This window comes from Sander vitreus, chromosome 14, assembly GCF_031162955.1.
Source record: "Sander vitreus isolate 19-12246 chromosome 14, sanVit1, whole genome shotgun sequence".
NCBI classification, from domain to species: domain Eukaryota; kingdom Metazoa; phylum Chordata; class Actinopteri; order Perciformes; family Percidae; genus Sander; species Sander vitreus.
The window spans coordinates 4670168-4690349 of record NC_135868.1 but is presented as its reverse complement, the minus strand read 5'-3'; the positions used below and the strand labels follow the sequence as shown (position 1 = coordinate 4690349).

Below are 20182 nucleotides of genomic sequence, written 5' to 3'. Positions count from 1 at the left end.
TTTATATAGACCTTAGTGGTCCCCTAATACTGTATCTGAAGTCTCTTTTATATAGGCCTCAGTGGTCCCCTAATACTGTATCTGAAGTCTCTTTTATATAGGCTTTAGTGGTCCCCTAATACTGTATCTGAAGTCTCTTTTATATAGGCCTTAGTGGTCCCCTAATACTGTATCTGAAGTCTCTTTTATATAGACCTCAGTGGTCCCCTAATACTGTATCTGAAGTCTCTTTTATATAGACCTTAGTGGTCCCCTAATACTGTATCTGAAGTCTCTTTTATATAGACCTTAGTGGTCCCCCTAATACTGTATCTGAAGTCTCTTTTATATAGACCTCAGTGGTCCCCTAATACTGTATCTGAAGTCTCTTTTATATAGACCTTAGTGGTCCCCTAATACTGTATCTGAAGTCTCTTTTATATAGACTACAGTGGTCCCCTAATACTGTATCTGAAGTCTCTTTTATATAGGCCTCAGTGGTCCCCTAATACTGTATCTGAAGTCTCTTTTATATAGGCCTTAGTGGTCCCCTAATACTGTATCTGAAGTCTCTTTTATATAGACCTTAGTGGTCTCCTAATACTGTATCTGAAGTCTCTTTTATATAGGCCTTAGTGATCCCCTAATACTGTATCTGAAGTTGGGAGGGGGGGGGAGGTATAGATGGAGACTGAATATTTGATTGATTGATCAAAATCAGAACGAACATCTCTGGAGGGTTGCTGAAGAATTAATGCTGTGTGTAAAATCTTTGGTCGTACAAAGAAGAACAATCGTGAGATTAGCAAACATTTTAGCCCTTTTTTTTTTTTTCTTTTACTTGAAATGTGACTTAAAAGTGATGTTAGCAATGTTTACAAGTCCAGTTTAGTCTGTAAAACAATCAAAAGCATAGTGCACACAAGCATAATGGAGCAGCCCTAACACAAACTTAGCATCAGTCTTTGGGGCGCCTGGGTAGCTCACCTGGTAGAGCGTGCGCCCCATGTACAGAGGCTTCGTCCTTTCCGCAGCAGCCATGTGTTCAATTCCGACCCACTATTACTCATTGACTTTTGGAAAGCTGTTGCATTTATTGAACTTTAAAAGAAAACGTGAAACATTTTAAACAAATCAACAGTGAAAACACCTTGAACTGTGAAATGTCCCTTTTTTAAATTCCTCTTCAGAAGACAAGACAAAATAAGAGTTCACTTGCAAAATGTAATGTGAAAAATAATTGTTTTTTTCTCGATTACATTGTCTTTGTGATCATTAGAAGCCAAAATGGAAAAAAAAACATCAAAATTGGATTCATTGCACAACCCTAGTTAGTGGTAAAATAACAAACTGTTCTTAAAGGTACTCTAAGCGATGTCACGCGTTTTTTTAGGCTACAACATTCATTGTCACATACAGCAAACATCTCCTCACTATCCGCTAGCTGCCTGTCCCCTGAACACACTGTAAAAAAAAACCGCAGTCTCTGTAGACGGCCCACGCTCCACAAACGGCAACAAAAACAAACTGAGCCAACCTGCACCACCAAACTTAACAAACAGTCTTCCAGCGTTCCTGCCAATAACCGACAAGAAGGATTTGGCGGTGGGGGGTTGGGGTGGTAATGCGCAGAAGGGAGGGGGAAGGGACGGGATGAGGAGGAGGGAGGGGCGAGCTAGCCTCCGTTTTGTTTGACAATACTTCGAACGTCAACAATAAGTGACATCACCCAACATCGCTTAGAGCACCCTTAAGCCCAAATTCAATGGGAAGCAAAATCACAAACATGACCGTAGACTCCTCTGAATATAGTCTGGTGGTAAGCTTAGTTGCACAAATGTGTGTCATTGTGTGTATATATATATATATATATATATATATATGTGCAATCTTCAGGGCCATCCTGCTGGGCTCTGACTCGGCATGCTGCTCTTATCGCTCTTGCCAAATATTGACGATCTCATCAATACACGATCCTCACACTAAAATCCAGCCTGAAACGTTATTGAATTCATCTCCATAAACAGCTTGATACATTCACCCTTCCTCCTGGTCTCACTCGAAAGTCAAGCTTTTATTTATTTAGTTTATTTTGAATATGTTTTAAAAAAAAAAAGAAGATAATCAAGAACATGTATATTTGAGTGCAGGCAAGAAAACCAACACAAACAAAATCCACACCAACAGCGGTGGGGGGTTGTGTGTGTGTGTGTGTGTGTGGTCACTTTCGGCCTGTGTCAATAAAACTGTCCTCTCCAGGCTGTTGCCACGGAGACGTAGAAAGGAGGGAGGGGGCGAGGGAGCGATATGGGCCCTCTCGGTTGGATGGAGGAAGAGAGTTAAAGAGATAGAGCTTAAATGAGGCCAAAAGAAGGATGATAAGATCAAATGTGAGTCATGTGAATCTTGCGTACAGTAGTTGTACTTGAAACAGGTTTGTGAAACAAATCCTATTTGTTTGTTTTTTTGTCAAATCTGACCTCACACACGAGGTAACAGGTTGTATTTGTTTTGCACACATTCATCATGAAACTGGTTACCATAGTAACGCAGCATCTGTTCAGCATAATCATGTGTGTGCTGCATCAGGCTGCTAGCACAGAAGTTTGTCCGGAGCGTAATGACATGCCTTATGAAACATTGGGTGCTGGGATGTGACCAATAATTATTACCGAGTCACTGTGACTTGACAAAAAACACCCAGAGACAGACACGGTCGATGAGGGAGACAGAGAGAAAAGACGAAGGTGAACATCAGGGCAAATATAGCAGCCTGTGCGCGTGCGTGCTTGTGCGTGTGTGAGTGAGTGAGTGAGTCTGTGTGTGTGTGCGAGTGTGCGTGTGTGTGTGTGTGTGTGTGTGTGTGTGTGTGTGTGTGTGTGTGTGTGTGTGTGTGTGTGTGTGACAGCTTCTGTTTGCAGTATTCTTAGACAACATAATGAGTTGTATTTGGCTCCCGTTACGCGCTCTGGGCTCTTTTCTTTCCGTCTCGTTTAATTAACTTTTAACTTCTAAATGATGTTGATGATTTCAGACGCATGATGAAGGATCAGTTTGTGTGTCTAAGTCAAAAATGTGAAATTCATTACATGTTAAAAAACAAAACAATGTCTCAACGTTTAGCACATCTACTACAATCATTTTACTTTCCAAACGCCAAAAGAAGAAGAAAAAAGGCTAACACTTATTATATTGACTTTAATGAATTCAAACCGGCAGTTAAAGGTGCAATCCACTGACTTTACTCATCATGAGAAGTACGACTCTGTGAAAGCAGTTGTATAATGTCTTCTGTGGCTCTGGTGGGAAGTCTTAGGAAATAATCCTGATGATGTCTTTTTATTTTGGGTTTAGAGACTACACATTTCTAACAGTGAGCCTGCGTTACAAAGACACGGGAATTTACCAGATGGGAAGTAACGAAAGATGCCATTGAGTTATATTATGGAAATTATAGCACATAGCGTCTTTGGACCCATACTGAGGATTAAAAATTGGAATCTACATAATCTGTTTTTTCAGATAACTTTGGTACCAGTATGACATATATAATTCACAGTCTGTTTTTAAAATGGCATTATAGTTTGTCTTAACTGAATGTTATCCGGTCATTTATGATAAAATATAATACTTTTAAAGACAAAAGTCTCTATTTGGTCTTCATTTTAGATACTGAGATACTCAACAAGAGCAGAAAAAAAACAACCCATCTGCAAACACACCCAGATACACGTAAAGGCTTTTAGTCATTGTGGGCTCACCGCAAGAGGACAGTGTACATTAGCCTAATCAAGATTCTTTAGGGCAAAAAAAATTGCAAATGCATCCGAGTTAGCTTAAAAGCTAGTTGTCATCGGCAGTCCTGCTTGGTCTGGTGTCTGCTTGGTCATATGTGAAGCATCCGTTCACATAGGGTTAATATACAACCCGTATATTTATCTTAAAAACACTCCCGGTCCTCCTCAGCTGTGAAGCCACATACTTGTTGTCCAAGCCTGTGTGTTCTCGCTAAATAAATGTGTGCAGCATTCACTGTCCCGTGGGAAATAATGCAAAGTCGAGTCATGCAGACCACCCTGATAAATAACCAGAATTGTAAGTCAGAATGTAAACTGGGCCACAGATGGTAAGCCCAATTACATTAACCTAAAACTAATGTAATTAAAATGCCACGGCCCATACTGTTTTTTTTAATTATTAGAATATAGACATTAAGAGAATAAATTGTTATGCAAGTACTTTAATACTTAAAGTACATTTAAAATCAGGTACTTTTTACTTTTACTTAAGTAGGGTTATCATTGTTGTACTTCTACTTTTACTAAAGTGAATATATCTCTGGTTATTTGTACTTTTACTTAAGTACTGAGATTCAGTACTTCCTCCACCACTGCCCGTTGTTAATAGGCACCCTAAGGTGAAAACAAGGTTCAAAGAAGAAGACGGTGGATATCGTTGGCTGCAGCCAGGTTAAGGGCTGGGTGGATGTCTGTCGGACGAAAAACCTTTAAGGTTTTGTGAGCAGACTTCTTAATAAGTTTGGTCGATGTAGAAACTACAAGTTAGTCTGAATACTTCTGCTAAACTACAACTATTTCAAAGCAACATTATGGAAAAATTTGTATTTTTTGCAATTTGGTGCCTCTAAAGTTTCAGAGTGTAATACTAGAGCTGGGAAATATATCAATATCATATTGATATATCGAGATATGAGACTAGATATCGTCTTAGATTTTGGCTATCGTAATAACGGGATATGACATAAGTGTACTTAGCCCCGCCCACAACATTTGAGGTCGGGAAGTACGTCACCAAAGAGCGCTTGGGTTGAATTTGTTTACAACAAAGATGGCTGCCGCTGGAGAATTGAGATGTAGATTCCGCCATTGCATCTGTTATAGAAGATATCGACAGCGCAGTCATTTTAAAAGAGGAACAGAGAACCGCGATCAAGGCATTTTTCGATCGGAAAGATGTTTTTGCCGTCCTTCCTACAGGATTTGTCACATACTCCGTAGCTCTGATTGGTTGTAGGTCTATCCAATTGAGTGCAGAGGCATTTTCTTTCCTGGTTCGGTTGAAACAATCACAGCCCAATGGAGCGGTATCAGACTCATGACTAGAATCTGAGTATAACGACATCGGGCTAGCATAAGTGTGGTCTTTTTCTAGTTTTTACGGCCGCATTAAAGTAAATTGATGTTATTTTCTTAACTTACCAGACTGTTCTAACTGTTCTATTATTTGCCTTTACCCATTTTGTCATTTTATGCACATTGTTGATGATTATTTATCTAAAATCTAATTGTGAAAATATTTTTTTAAAGCAACAATTGTCAAGCCTACACTATCGCCGCAATATCAACATTGATGTATTTGGTCAAGATTATTGCGATATCTGATTTCCCCCATATCGCCCGGCCCTATGTAATACACTTACACATGTCGCTGTCGTAAATATGGCAGCTGTGCACGTGCATTTGTTATGACTGCCAAACATCAAGCAAGTGCAAGAACACAAGACATAGCAAGCTAATGTTGTTTAATAGTCCAATAGCAAGAAGGCCAGCCGGGCGTCTGTCTTGCAGCCTTTCATTTTGCAAAATAAACTAAATTGTCAGAGGTGAAAAAATGCTGTTTCTTCCTCCTCCTCATCTGTTACTGTTATACATCAGGACGCCTCCTCCTCGTGTGTTGTCACTTACTCAAAAGGCGGCATGATTCATCTCATGGCCCGTTGGTTCACTTCAAGGCTTAAGCGGCGGTTTTCTGAGACGTTTGTAGAGAAATGAAATGGGCCATTGTCACAACCAAAGTCACTGGGGAAAAAAAGTGTTTCCATATTACGTCTATCTTCTTGCTTACATAGTTTTATTTCCTTATTCAAAAATATATTTGCAGCTGCTGATCCAGGGCCTGAACTGAGGCCATTAGCTTCATTCTTAGACTGAAAAATGTAAGATAAATCATTCTAAGCTTCTCAGCTGTTTCAAGTTGCTCTTTCTGAATAATTCCACTTTGCCCTTCAGATCATTTCGCATACATATTTCTCTCTCTTGTCGTCTGATTGGTCCAGTGTGGCCAACACCCATCTGACTACAATGAACCCTGAGAAGTGCAATCTATGCCAATATTACCTGACCTCGCTCGGATGTTTTTGTACCAAGGACGGTGGATCACCTGAGGCCTCTCCAGGTCTGTACCGTCTCATATAACAGCCGCACATTCTGCCCCGTCAGCAGCGAGTCTCTTTATTGCTGACTGCTGTGTTACAGACATCAGCAGAGACAAAGACACAGTGGCCTAATTTCTACTGCTGTGACCCGGCATGACCTGCCAGGAATTTAATATGTGGGATCGATCGTGAAGCGTTTAATAATCTTTGACGTTTATTTACCTCTCATTGCTGTCCAGTAACAATACTTAAAGAAGACGTTTTGCGTAATCATGATGCCTCCGGAGTGTACCCTGCATCCCGCCCGTTGCATGCTGGGAAAGACTTCAGCTCCCCATGACCTTGAACAGGATGAGCAGTTTAGAAATTGGAGGAATGGGGCTTCCCCTACTTCTAGCGCTCTTGCTCAGACCACACCCATCTTTCAAACTCTGCCTTTATTTTTAGCTCAACTACACACCTGTAAAGTTTTGTGACTGCATCTTAGACGGTTGCAACGCTATCGCGGTGACAAAACAGACAGACAGACAAGACATAAACATACACACACACAGACAGACAGACAGACAGACAAGACATAAACATACACACACACAGACGGACAGATAGACATAAACATATAGACAGACTTGACAGACAAGACATACACAAACACACATACAGACAGACAGATAGACAGACACAAGCACACAGACACACAGACAGACAGACACATACACACAGACAGACAGATACACATAAACAAATAGACAGACAGACACACACAAAACAGATACACAGACCAAACAGACACACAGACCAAACAGACACACAGACCAAACAGACATATAACCCACTAACAAAATACTCAAAACTGACTCTGTGGTGGTTCCCGCTAAAGTAGGTGTGTCCAGACAGACAAGACATACACACACACAGACGGACAGATAGACATAAACATATAGACAGACAGACAGACTTGACAGACAAGACATACACAAACACACATACAGACAGACAGATAGACAGACACAAGCACACAGACACACAGACACACACACACACACACACACACACACACACACACGCACACGCACACGCACACATACACACATACACAGACTCACAAGCTGAAAACAATACCAGCGTCACTGTCGTGGCTGGTAACAAATGAATAGAGAAATAATAAACTGATTAATAATGAAAATAGCGAGCTCCCAAAACTTAGTCACAGTGTATCTGGTGACAAAAACAAACAAAAACTCCAGCAGGTAAGACATTCATCGAAAAGTGATCTTCTTATTCAATGAGGGAAAAAAACAAAATGCGTTTCAGCTAGAAGACATCATCAGAGATGAATAACCTGATTTTTTTTTTATTTTTTTTTAAATGCCACAAACTTATTATTATTTCCTTCATGAGTGGATCTTATGGAGGCTTGATGAGGGTCAGACCAGACCTTATAACATCTGATCGTCATGGCGCTCCTGTAATGCTCCCTCTGATTTCGTTACCGAGATGAATCAATGGCATTATGGGGGCCGTCCGGTTCAGACGCAGGAGCAGGTGGACGGTTTCAGTTTTGAATTTCATCTGCATTTAGCTGATTATGTTTGAGAAAGAAAAACATAAAAACAATTGATCACAGAGACAGTTGATTTAACTTGGCGTGTAGGGCCTCCGAGAGTTCATACAAATATAGTAAATGATATAGTACATTTCAGGTTTTATTTGTAGGTTTTAAAGTTTTTTTTTCGGAATACTCTGATGTTTACATGAAGTCGTGTTGATTTCAGTAGAAATATGATGAGTGATCTTGTGTGGCTGCATGTGTAGTGTGTTTTTGTGTACTCTGAGCATGATTTCACGGTTTGATACCTGATATTGTTATTATTATATTGATGCGTCACTGACCTGTCTGCCATCAACAATGCAGTTTTATTGCATCAGTATACCCGCTGCAATTACTGGAAATCTCATTATGAGCTCAGATTTCATGTTTATTATGTCTCTCTCTCTCTCTCTCTCTCTCTCTCTCTCTCTCTCTCTCTCTCTCTCTCTCGTTGTTTCCTTCTTCCACCCTTCCATTATTCCATTATTTCCACATCCTTCTTTTCCTCTTCTTCATGGCATTTTCTCCTCCTGTTCTCCCCCGTTCTTTCTCACTGCAGCAAAAGCAGGTGACAGGTTATCTCCTGTTCTCTCTCGGCACCGCCGTCATCGGCTCTCTGCAGTTTGGTTACAACACAGGAGTCATCAATGCTCCCGAGCAGGTTGGTGATTAGCTGGTAACATCAGAGTGGGTTTGTTGCTAAGATCTGAGACTCCTTAGTCTATATCCACGACGTTCCAATTCCGGGATTGCCGGATGACCCTCATTTCGGCCGGATGTCCCGTTACCTTCCGCTTTCTTTGTTTTGTAATTCTAACCTCCGGTGGATTTCTGAGGACTATGGTTAACTGCTCCTCAGATCTCTGCAGGGTAAATCCAGACAGCTAGCTAGACTATCTGTCCAATCTGAGTTTTCTGTTGCACGACTAAAACAACTTTTGAACGTACACGTTCCACCAAAAACAAGTTTCTTCTCGAGGCTGTTTTGCAGAGGCACCGTTGCTCAGTCTGGCACTTAGCACCGCCCAAGACGATTGTGATTGGTTTAAAGAAATGCCAATAAACCAGAGCATGTTTTTCTCCCATCCCGGAATGCTGTGTGGACTAGCCAGACCTCCTTCCTCCTCAGCGCTGTGGAGGAAGGTCTGGCAATGCGAGACTACACATTTTTAATCTCTTGACAGAGCCGAGCTAGCTGTTTCCCCCAGCTTTCAGTCTGTATGCTAAGCTACGCTAATCAACCTCTGGCTTAAGCTCTGTACTTGAGAGTTGTACCACTCTTCCCAAAATATTCCTTTAGCTGACCATTACTGAAACTATTCCAATTATAGCAGTGTATTTCTATCTTTAAATACAGGCTAGATGTATTGTAGACGATGTTTAAATTATTTATCTCTTTCCTGCCATCAGAAACTACGATCTTTCTTCAACGATACCTGGGTTGAGCGGTATGGCAAGCCCATCAGTCCGGGGGTGTGTACCATCGTCTGGAGCATCGCCGTCGCCATCTTCAGTGTCGGCGGCATGGTGGGCTCCTTCAGTGTAGGCGTCATGGCCAACCGATTTGGCAGGTAAGAATTAAATATAAAGTGTATGATACTAGTGCATTCCATTTACCTTTGGAACTGGAGCTGGGAATGACATCACACCCGAGTTGAATGCGTTCCATTTACAAGTCGGATTTTCATTGTTTTCATTAGCTCTAGCCAGGTAAGCCATTGTTAGCAAATGCCAGTAGCCTGGTTGACACCAGACCCTTCTCAGTTGTAACTGAGAGTGGGTCTGGGCAAGGTTCATTGACAGCCCATTTCCAAAGGGGCGTCACCAACGGACGCCGCTCAAATGCCTCTGGGCGCAATTGGATAGTCCTTCAACCAATCAGACCAAGGATCCGGGTGACGTAGCAGCGACAGCGGCATCAACGGGTTGCTGCGCTTCGGTGGCCGTCATGTTGAATGTAAACAAAAAGCTGCTCGCCGTCGCTGCTCTATCGTCATTGTGTAAAGCCCGCCTCAAAGGTTGTGATTGGTGCCTCAATTTGGAAATTTTTTAAATGGGCTTGAATGGGCTCTTGGCCAGACTGACTTGCAGAGCAAATCTCAAATTTGCCGGAAGTTGGTCAGGGTTTTCCCAGGCTAAAATGCCAGTTTATAACAACGCAATACGCAGTTTTTTGTGCATACAAACAGCCTAACAGCATGTCCACAGATAGAATATGGACAGGACTGTGTGTACGACACAAATAAGACAGTGTCTCACCAACAAGTGCTAACAACTGTATGTTACTACAGCTTTCACTACTGTTGATGCACGGGGCAGCCATGTTGGATTTTTAGCTCGGGGTACTCAGTGGTTGTCCGATTTCCGAGCTCGGAAATCCGAGGTCAGGGGGCGTGTTTCGGACTTTGACCTCGGAAAATCCGACTTCTTAGTACAAATGGAACGCACTCTATAACCAGCTGGAGTGTAAACTTGTGTAATGAGAACCTAAAACCTCATTTTGTCTAAATAATGCACAGGTAGAGATGTATCTTTTGTATTTTAATTATCAGTTGTTGTTTTTTTTAGACATATTTAATGTCAATATCAAGTATTTCTTTGCTTTGGTTGGAGTTTTGTTTTTCCTTTAGTGTATTTCCTGTGTGATTCAGCTGGACTGTCACAAACCATTGCTCCTAATGGAGCTTATGAAGCGTGTCTGTCTTGAGCCCACTGCTCGGCTCTAATGTTCCCCAGAGTTGTTCTTTCATTCCTCCATTTGCCTCTGTTTTTTTACCCTGAGCATCAATCCGCAATCCTTTTTTCTTTCTGTTGTCTTAACCACTGCCATAATTGTATTTTTTCACATACAGTTTAAGAATGTTCGGGTATACACTGGACGCAACATTTTGCTTTTTTACACTGTTACACACTTAAAATGGTATCAACGTGTCAATGAATTGAGATTTAAAAATATATTTGAAAAGGAGTTTGGGGGAAATACTTTTCTCTACAATTAGCTTAGCTTAGCATAAAGACTGAAAGCAGGGGGAAACGACTAGCCTGGCTTCGTCCAAAGGTTATTTCTGTTAGTTTTAGTTTTCCTTGAAGGTTTTGGTTTTAGTTTACTGAAAATAGTTTCCCTGCTTACTCTAATAACCTGGTTTAGAAACACAGCTAATTCTCTCTTTCCTCCCCCTCCTCCCCTTCAGGCGCCGCTCCATGTTCCTGGTGAACTCTCTGGCGGTGATCGGCGGCCTCCTCATGGGCTTCTCCACCATCTGCTCCTCCTATGAGATGGTGATCGCTGGGCGTCTGGTCATCGGCCTGTTCTGCGGCCTCTTTACCGGCCTGACTCCCATGTATGTGGGCGAGGTGTCGCCCACTCCTCTCCGAGGCGCCTTCGGCACTCTTCACCAGCTCGGTGTGGTGGTGGGCATCCTGATCGCTCAGGTCAGCAGGAGGCTTCCTAACAAACCTCAAATGTATATGACATAACAGCTGTTGATTTATACCAGAAATCTTAAGGTCAGCAATTTGAATTTCTCAGGGAAGTTAAAGGGAAACGTTTGTATTTTTCAAGCTGGATCCTATTTTCCCATGTGTTTGTGTCTAAGTGACTGATGGAAACAACATTTTTTTAATTTTTTTTTCAAAGTTTAGTCCAGTATAGAGCAAGACCGCTGCAGTCGGCAGGCGTTATACAGGCTGAGATGTAACCTCTCAGGGGATTTGTGCATCGTCAAAAAGTGCTGTTTTTGCCATTAATAATAATAATAATAATAATAATAATAATAATAATAATAATAATAATGTATACTTAATTAATCCCACAAGGGAAATTACACTCTTTTGTTAGAATACACATTACACACAGGCCTGAAATACACACACATGCTCAGTACCTATACATGCACTAACGGAGAGATGAGGCTGCAATTGTCGATGGACAGGCGCCCCGAGCAGTTGGGGGTTCGGTGACTTGCTCAAGAGCACCTTGGCCGTGCCCATGGGGTGAACTGGCATCTCTCCAGCTACCAGTCCACCACCGTATTTTGGTCCGTATGAACCAGCGACCAACTCCCTACAGACTGAGCTACTGCCACCCCTAAAAGGCTTAGATTATCATGCTAAGTGTCTGACAACATTATGGAAAGGATCCCTACAGAGACAAACCTTTTGTTAATGAGTAAGATCCTTTTTGTTTAACCAGAAACAGCCCCGAAACCGCCATCGCCAAACTCCATTTAGATAAACATTAGCTGTGGCGTATAGAGCCAGCAATATTTTCACTTGTAAATGGGTGAATTAAGGGTTTATTTCAACCAAACCAGAGTGGTGATTGTTGGAACAGTAGGATGGCTTTTGATTTTTTTGGAAGATTTTGTCCCTGTTGACTTTGAATGAAGTGTATTTAACGATATAGGTGTGTCGATAAAATTACTGTTTATTCAAATGGAGTCTGGTGGGTTTGGCGATAGCGTTGTTTCATGATCTCACTCTTTCAAAAAAAAAGATGTTGTTCCCATCAGTCACTTTGACACATAAACATGGGAAAATAGGGTCCCGGTCTTTAAGTTACAGTTACATTTTATAAACTAAATAACAGAACAAATTGGTTAATCAAGACTATAATCGACAGACAATGGAAAATGCTGACAATCATTAGTTGCAGCCCTAATATTGTTAGCTACAGTAATTTGTCCACTGGGGGATTATTTAGCTTTGCAGTACCTCTGACCAAGCTGTTGTGTTGTGGCCTTGGTGTTTAGATCTTTGGTCTGGAGGCTCTGCTGGGCTCAGCCAAGATGTGGCCCCTGCTGCTGGCCCTCACCGTGGCCCCTGCTGTGCTGCAGTGCATCCTGCTTCCCTTCTGTCCCGAGAGCCCTCGCTTCCTGCTCATCAACCTGAAAAAGGAGGAGCAGGCACGCAAAGGTACGCACTAATACTGCTACAATACCTCTGCCTCTCCTCAAAATAATACCATCTGGGGTGACCTCTAGCTCACCCGGTAGAGTGTTTAACCCTATCTCTCTTCTCTTTCCTGTCTTCAAGCTGTCCTGTCCATAAAGGCCATAAAAGCCCAAAAAAAATTTAAAAAAAAAAATACTTCTGATTCTATTGGCAATACCTTTACTGCTATACCACTAACATTCCTGCTGCTATGCCTGCTGCTTCTACTGACAACAACAATACTACTGTTACTGCTATCAGTGTGGTAGTCACGACCACCTAAACCGAGTACTAATATTACCACAACTGCTCCCATTACTGCTGCAGTTATACAGAACCTGTAACATGAAGGAACTGCATGTGAGTCAGAGGAGAAGGAAGGAAGGAAGGAAGGAAGGAAGGAAGGAAGGAAGGAAGGAAGGAAGGAAGGAGAGAAATTGAGAAGAACAGTGTGGGAAAGAGAAAAAGAGCCGATGAAAGTGAGAAAAAAAGAGAGAAAGATCAAGGAGAAAGAAAGAAAATAGAGAGACGGGGAGATATCAGTAGTTAAAGGTATACAGGAGTGAGATGAGGTGAGTCAGGGCGATGCTTTAGCCTGGAGAGAAGAGTCCTTGAACAGGCAGAAGGTTCTGGCATCTCTTCAACACGCAGCCTGTCGGGGTCGACTCCAAGGCACTGACCTACTTCTCCTTCACAGGAGAGGGGTGGCGTTTGTGGTGTTCACAGCAAAAAGCTCTTTCTGGCGAAGATAAAGAATCGGCTCTGCCTCTTATGTTTTACAGCTGAACATAAAAAAGTAACCAGCAGGTCACTCTGAGCTGTTTGTGTCTCCAGAGAGAGCAACTTTAAAGCCACTGTGTGTAGGATTTGTATGTTTTATTTATAATTATAGCATCTTTAACTCTAATGGCATTAACTGTTTGTAAGAAAATGAGACAATCCTGCTGAAAACTGGTATAGTCTGTGTGCTTTCAACCAATTCATGTCAGTGTCCCAGGTCAAAGTCATGGGGGTTGGAGGGGGTCTGTCTACTACATTGTCTTCTCTGGTGCTACAACTGGAGGGTGCCATAGTTTAGGATTTTATCTTTGGGCATTTCTTTATTGGATCATATACAGTGGAGAGCAGCGAAAAGAAATGAGGAGAGAGAGAGTTAAAGGGGGATATATTCCCACCTGAACTCAAAACAGGGAAATTGCAATTACATGGTCAGTGTTTTCAACCACTAGGCAACAAGGATTCCCCAATATAATGGCTTTAAGGGTACCACTAAGTATTTCAAATGCAATATTTGGATCTGCAGATTCCCTTTGGGTCTGCCAATAACCCCTGAAAACAGCCATTCAATGGAGTGCAAACATTCTACTCTCTTGTTGTTATGTTAAAGCCAAAATGGCCGTAGAAGTACCACAACATAGTCTCAACATTAGGTTAAGCTTCTACCTGCTTTTTCCAGGGCTTTTAAAGGTGCTCTAAGCGATGTCACGCGTTTGTTAGGCTACAACATTTTTTGTCACATACAGCAAACATCTCCTCACTATCCGCGAGCTGCCTGTCCCCTGAACACACTGTAAAAAAACGCAGTCTTTGTAGACAGCCCAGGCTCTACAAACAGCAACAAAAACAAACTGAGCCAACCTGCACCACCAAACTTAACAAACAGTCTTCCAGCGTTCCAGCCAATAACCGACAAGAAGGATTTTGGGGTGGGGGTTGGGGGGTTAGTGCGCGGAAGGGAGGGGGAGGGGACGGGATGAGGAGGAGGGAAGGGCGAGCTAGCCTCCGTTTTGTTTGATAATACTTTGAACGTCAACAAGAAGTGCCGTCACCCAACATTGCTTAGAGCACTTTTAACAAAATCTCATGGCCTTCATCAGTGACTGGAATTTGCTTAGCAGTCATGGAGATGGCTACCGGAGTTGCAATGAAAAAGGGAATTAGTGGATCTTGTGTTAATATGTTTTCAAACTATTTCCAAGATTAATAGTTATAATCCAATCCTCATAAATGGTTTTGGTCTCTCACTGTTTTACTATTGCTGCTTGTTTATTTACACCGGTGTATTAGTGCATTGACTCTGCATCACCGACCTGTTAGCACAACAGAGCATTTTTCTATTCTAAAGTAAAGGCACTCCACCTCTGTCAAAGACAAAGACACATTGTGCATCTGTGCTGTTGACAGTGCTGGTGCGTCTGCGTGGCAGTGAGGATGTGAGTAAGGACATGCAGGAGATGAAGGAGGAGAGCGCTAAGATGGCCATGGAGAAGAAGGTGACCATCCCCGAGCTTTTCCGCGTTGCGGCGTATCGTCAGCCCCTCCTCATCGCTGTCATGCTGCAGCTCTCCCAGCAGCTGTCAGGGATCAACGCTGTGAGTCCGCAACAAGCAGCCTGTACACACACACACACACACACACACACACACACACACACACACACACACAAACACACGCATAGGGCTACATACAGACACACACTTTTAAACACACACTTTTATTTGGATCCCTATTAGTTGTTACCCTGGCAACATAGACTCGTACTGTGGTCTATTTTAAGAAGAATACCATTCAATCAACACATACACTGCATACAGTACATATTATAGTTAAAGCAGTGTTGGAAAGTAACTAAGTACATTTACTTAAGTACAATTTGAGGTACTTGTACTTAACCTGAGTTTTTCCATTTTCTGGTACTTTATACTTTTTACTCCCTCACTACAAATATTTGATACATTTAGTTACTAGTTACTTTGCAGATTCAGATTATTAATACAGATTATCACACGGCTTTTGATATACTTGATTCTGATTGGTCAATCACGGCACTCAATGGTCTGTTACTTCTGTACAACAGACCGTGTTATGATCATAAAATCTCGAGGGGCATTTTTAAACAATATATCTTTAAACTTTACAGTTATGGCTGAAAATGACAACAGCGATAAACAAGTATGCCAATTTCACGTCTCTCCTCAATTCAGATCAACTGCCATTTGTCTACCCGGACGGGATTTTTGTGTTAGACGTCACAGTGATTCGGTTCATAGGCTATAAAACTGTGACAGACAATGACATAATTCCAGATTCCAGATCTTTTTTTCTGTAGAACAAAAACTGTTTCTATGAAAGCTTTGTCTCCGCTCTCTGTGCCCCCCAGGTCTTCTACTACTCGACAGGCATCTTTGAGTCAGCCGGTGTGAAACAGCCCATCTACGCCACCATCGGAGCCGGCATCGTCAACACCATCTTCACTGTCGTTTCTGTGAGTGACATCAGTGGGTTTGTCTTTGCTCCTGTGTGTGTGTGTGTGTGTGTGTGTGTGTGCGTCCAGCAGCGAATCACTGCCTCCTGTATCTGTCTTCCAGCTCTTCCTGGTGGAGAAGGCGGGACGGAGGACTCTGCACCTACTGGGATTGGGTGGAATGGCGATCAGCGCTGTGCTCATGACAATCTCCCTCCTGCTGGTGAGTTTTAGCACTGTCACGGCATTAACCCTTTGAACCCTTTGTCCACCAGTGCCTACATTGGTATTTTTGCTTATAGTGATGTCATTTCTTGTAGTTTCTTCAAATGCGTCATATCCCTAAAATCAGTAGAACCTAAGCTAAAAGGTTATGTTAGTCAATAAACCATAACATAATATATAATTATAAAAACAAATTGTGTCATAAATAAAAAGAAATACAAAAATGTATTTACATCTAATTTGACTAAATAAAGACACATAACATATTGATCCAAAATATTTCAAAATTTCGAAACATTGAAAAAAGAAATTGGGATTTGATTGAGTGACAACAGCTCGCCCATCCAGGCGGTGCCAGCCTTGATGATAGAGGCTGGAAAATTTGGGTGGGCAAAGTTATTTGAACAGGGCATCCAAACCGAATATCGATACAGCATAGTATTGATACAAGGACGCCAAGTATCAGTCTTTTATTACAGTATATGAATTGCACATGACAATTCAACTTTTTGGTACTAGAATTATAAAATCAATTGCTTTTTCAGTCCACTAGATAGTGTAGTTGAGTTTTTTATCTGTTACCACAAACGGCAACAAAAACAAACTGCGCCAACCTGCACCACCATAACACAACAAACAGTCTTCCAGCCAATAACCAACAAGAAGGATTTGGGGGTGGGGGTTGGTGGGGTTAGTGCGCGGAAGGGAGGGGGAGGGGACGGGATGAGGAGGCGGGAGGGGCGAGCTAGCCTCGTTTAGTTTGACAATACTTCGAACGTCAACAAGAATTGACGTCACCCAACATCGCTTAGAGCACCTTTAATAAGATTGCGCTTTAAGATTTTTTTGAATGGCTTACATTTAAGATTAGTTTATCACATGCTAAGGTCATCACGAATGCAATTTCAATATTTGTGCAAACTATAATAAAACTTTCATTAAAAACACATCTGTCCGTTAGAACTGTGTTCACCTTAAAGCTATAGTGCGTCGTTTCTGTCTTTCTAAGTAATGGCAACAAAACTGTCAGGGCGTCCACATGATACAAGCCTTCCGTGATCGCGCACCCCCCTCATCCCTCCTCCACGCAGTTGCTAGTAGCCAAGGAGGACACGGAGGATTAAAAAAACATGATGGACTCTTCAGAAGAGGTAATTATCTTCACTCGAGTTTTCTGCGTGCCAAGGACGACACAATCTTCTGAACACAGCCATACTGAGAAATCCAGAGAGAGTTGTGTGGAGCTGGAGTCTTAATTAGCTTTGTAGCAACTCATTTGGCAATGGCTTGAATGTAAAATGTCATGTCTGTCAAGGTTATGAATAGCCATTAATGTCAGTAAGAGTTGTGTATTCACCAAAAGATGCTGTCAATAAACATTAGACAAGATAAGAAAACTCATTTAATCCAAATGTCATTGTCTGATGTTTTCTCTCCCTCTTTCTGAGCAGAAGGACATTCCCGTTATGAGCTACATGGCCATCGTCGCCGTCATGCTGTTTGTGGCTATGTTTGAGCTCGGCCCCGGTCCAATCCCATGGTTCATTGTGGCCGAGCTGTTCTCCCAGGGGCCCCGCCCGGCCGCCATGGCTGTGGCCGGCTGCTGCAACTGGACGGCCAACTTCCTGGTTGGAGTGAGCTTCCCCAAACTAGTGGTAAGGGAGAGGTGTTGGCCCTGGTTTTAAATTTGTTTTTGGAATTTTTAGTTTTTGTTGTTGTTGCTTTGTCTCTGTTTATTAAAAAGAAAAAAGATTGTGTGGTTCTTTGCTGCATGTCATTCCCCCTCTCTCTCTTCCCTTTCATATCTACAGCTGTCCTATATATTAAAGGCCTAAAATGGCCAAAAGAAATATCCACGGTGAAACGTTGTTTCGTTTCATTATATACAGTGTATATGGTTGAAAAGACAATAAAACCCACTTGACTTGACTTGATATATATAAAAATATATATTTTTAAAGACGTGAGAACTGTGAAGATGTAAATTCAAGTGTTTTGATAAAAGTCTGACTCGCCTCTGTTGTCTGGTCTTCTCCCCTTTAGGAGTGGTGCGGGCCTTGGGTCTTCCTCATCTTCACCGCCTTCCTCATTTTCTTTTTCATCTTCACCTTCATCAAAGTCCCAGAGACGAGGGGCAAGACCTTCGACGAGATCGCCCGCAGCTTCGGCGGCGTCCCGCCTCCAACCTCCTCGTCTGTGGAGGACCCTCCCGCCAGCGCCAGCACCGCCACCACACTCCCCGCCTCGCCGGTGAAGGAGAAGGTCCCGCTGGTGGCGGCGCCGGCAGCAGCTCCGCCTCCTGCAGCTGAAAACACGCCCCTGGATGAGAAATCCCAATCGACAGCGCAGCAGAGTTTGTAGAGCCGCTGTAGATAAGAGTTTAATGGCTGAAGGGGGTTATAAATGAAGGAAGAATCACAAAGATTTGCTGTAAATTGTAGTCAGTTATCACACCTTGGAACTATTAGAAGCTATATAATTTTTATAACAGACCTACCGAGAACCACAGCGTTATCAACTTGTAGGCTTTGGCCTTTAAAAGGTCATGCTTTCTGCTTTCACGGTAACTCCTTATTTTTCTTATTTTTCTGTGACATTTCCTCCACTTCCTTCTTTTAAATCCTCCCTTCCTTAACTGTGAAAGGGAAGCAGTCACTGTACAATACTACAAATACTATCTACTGTACATTCCTAGGAATTAAGCTACATTCATTGAAAGGGTGAGTTTTTTTCAAGACAGCTGTGTGTCTAGTCAGGACGACTCTTTTTTTCCGACACGTGTTAATGGAAATTGTTACTAACAGGAGTCCAGGTAGACTAGAGGCAGACTGTGTTGACAATGGTACAGCCTTTGTGCAGGTGTTTCCAGACAAGTCCATTCACTTCTGAGTTCAGGTCCATGAAGTGTGAGATAGACATGGATAGCAATGATGCACATTTTCTTTCTCATTCCTTTTTTTTTTTTTTAAGTTTTTTTTACAGTGGATATTTTAGTGCAATATAACTTTGTAGTTTTATCCTGTAATTTTTTTTTTTTTTTTAGATCTTGTTGATGTTTCCGGAAGTGTTCTCAAATCACGGGTCTATGTTCACACTTGGCGTCTTTTTTGAAGCTGCCAGCGTCTGTTTTTTTTCTTTTTCTGCCACTCAGGGTGTCTTTTTGAAGTTGAAAAAAGTTCAACTTTTCTGAAAAAAAACACCCTACGTCAAGCGTTTTTTTGACAGCCGACCAATGACACGCGGGGTAGCATGGATATAAAACAATTGAGTAGCGAGACCTGTTGTTTCCATAACAACAAGAAAAAATGGAGTCGGAGCACAGCGAGTTATATGATATGATCGGGTGTTCCCTGTACAGGGAACTCGCTTTGTTTTATGTAACCTTAGCAGCACCGCTCTCTCTCTCCGTTCTTTCTCTAGCTCGCAACACCGCTTTGTGTTATCTAATGTTAGCATTAGCATCGCTCCTCATAGCGTTCTAGGATACTGTAGCAGTAGCTGTTGTTATAGCAACAAAAGACGATCTCGGGCTGCTTTTTGGAATCAAAACGCTGCCGAATACGAAACTACAAAAGCGCCCTAGTCAACCTTTTCTTGTTAAAAAAGACGCCAAGTGTGAACATTGCCTAAGACGGGAGATGCTCTGCCTTCATCTGTTGACTACGAGCTGACAGACTGGAGAGCTTTTTAGCAAATGCCAAAGTACTGAACTTTAATTGCCACCTAGTCAGCACATGTAACCTCAAACGTGTTGTCTTCTGGTTGTCAGGGTGGGAAATTAGCAGGAGACACAGGTCTCAAGTTCTTTCATTCTGAAAGCTAAATTGGTGATCAAAGCTGTGAGCCCCCAGTTTATTTAACTTTCTTTAGTTTAGGCGACCCTTGCTCTCGTTTAGAGGTCTTGTCCTGCTCGTTCTTAGATTTTCGGTAAATGAGGTTGGTGCTCAGTTCTACATTTACATTAACAAAATTGACTCTTTACCAGAGAATTCTGTTTTAAAAAAAAAAACTCGTCATTGGCTCAATTTCTATTCTG

General features: G+C 42.1%; 1 protein-coding gene across 1 annotated transcript; it reads left to right on the top strand.

Moving 5' to 3' along the window:
• Window positions 1-7651: 7651 nt before the first annotated feature.
• slc2a3a (solute carrier family 2 member 3a) lies at window positions 7652-18507 on the top strand. Its single transcript, XM_078268261.1, has 10 exons — window positions 7652-7699; window positions 8305-8406; window positions 9156-9316; window positions 10937-11177; window positions 12497-12659; window positions 14862-15049; window positions 15838-15942; window positions 16046-16144; window positions 17598-17801; window positions 18190-18507. The coding sequence occupies exons 1-10, from the start codon at window positions 7652-7654 to the stop codon at window positions 18505-18507; spliced, it is 1629 nt and encodes a 542-aa protein (XP_078124387.1).
• Window positions 18508-20182: the final 1675 nt, after the last annotated feature.

What these genes read in the sequence shown, in the direction of transcription:
- slc2a3a (XM_078268261.1), top strand. Translation starts at nt 7,652, where the DNA reads ATGAATCAATGGCATTATGGGGGCCGTCCGGTTCAGACGCAGGAGCAG. An exon ending in CGGTTCAGACGCAGGAGCAG is followed by an intron (nt 7,700 to 8,304) that starts GTGGACGGTTTC and finishes TTCTCACTGCAG; the next exon opens with CAAAAGCAGGTGACAGGTTA. An exon ending in AGCTGTCAGGGATCAACGCT is followed by an intron (nt 15,050 to 15,837) that starts GTGAGTCCGCAA and finishes TGTGCCCCCCAG; the next exon opens with GTCTTCTACTACTCGACAGG.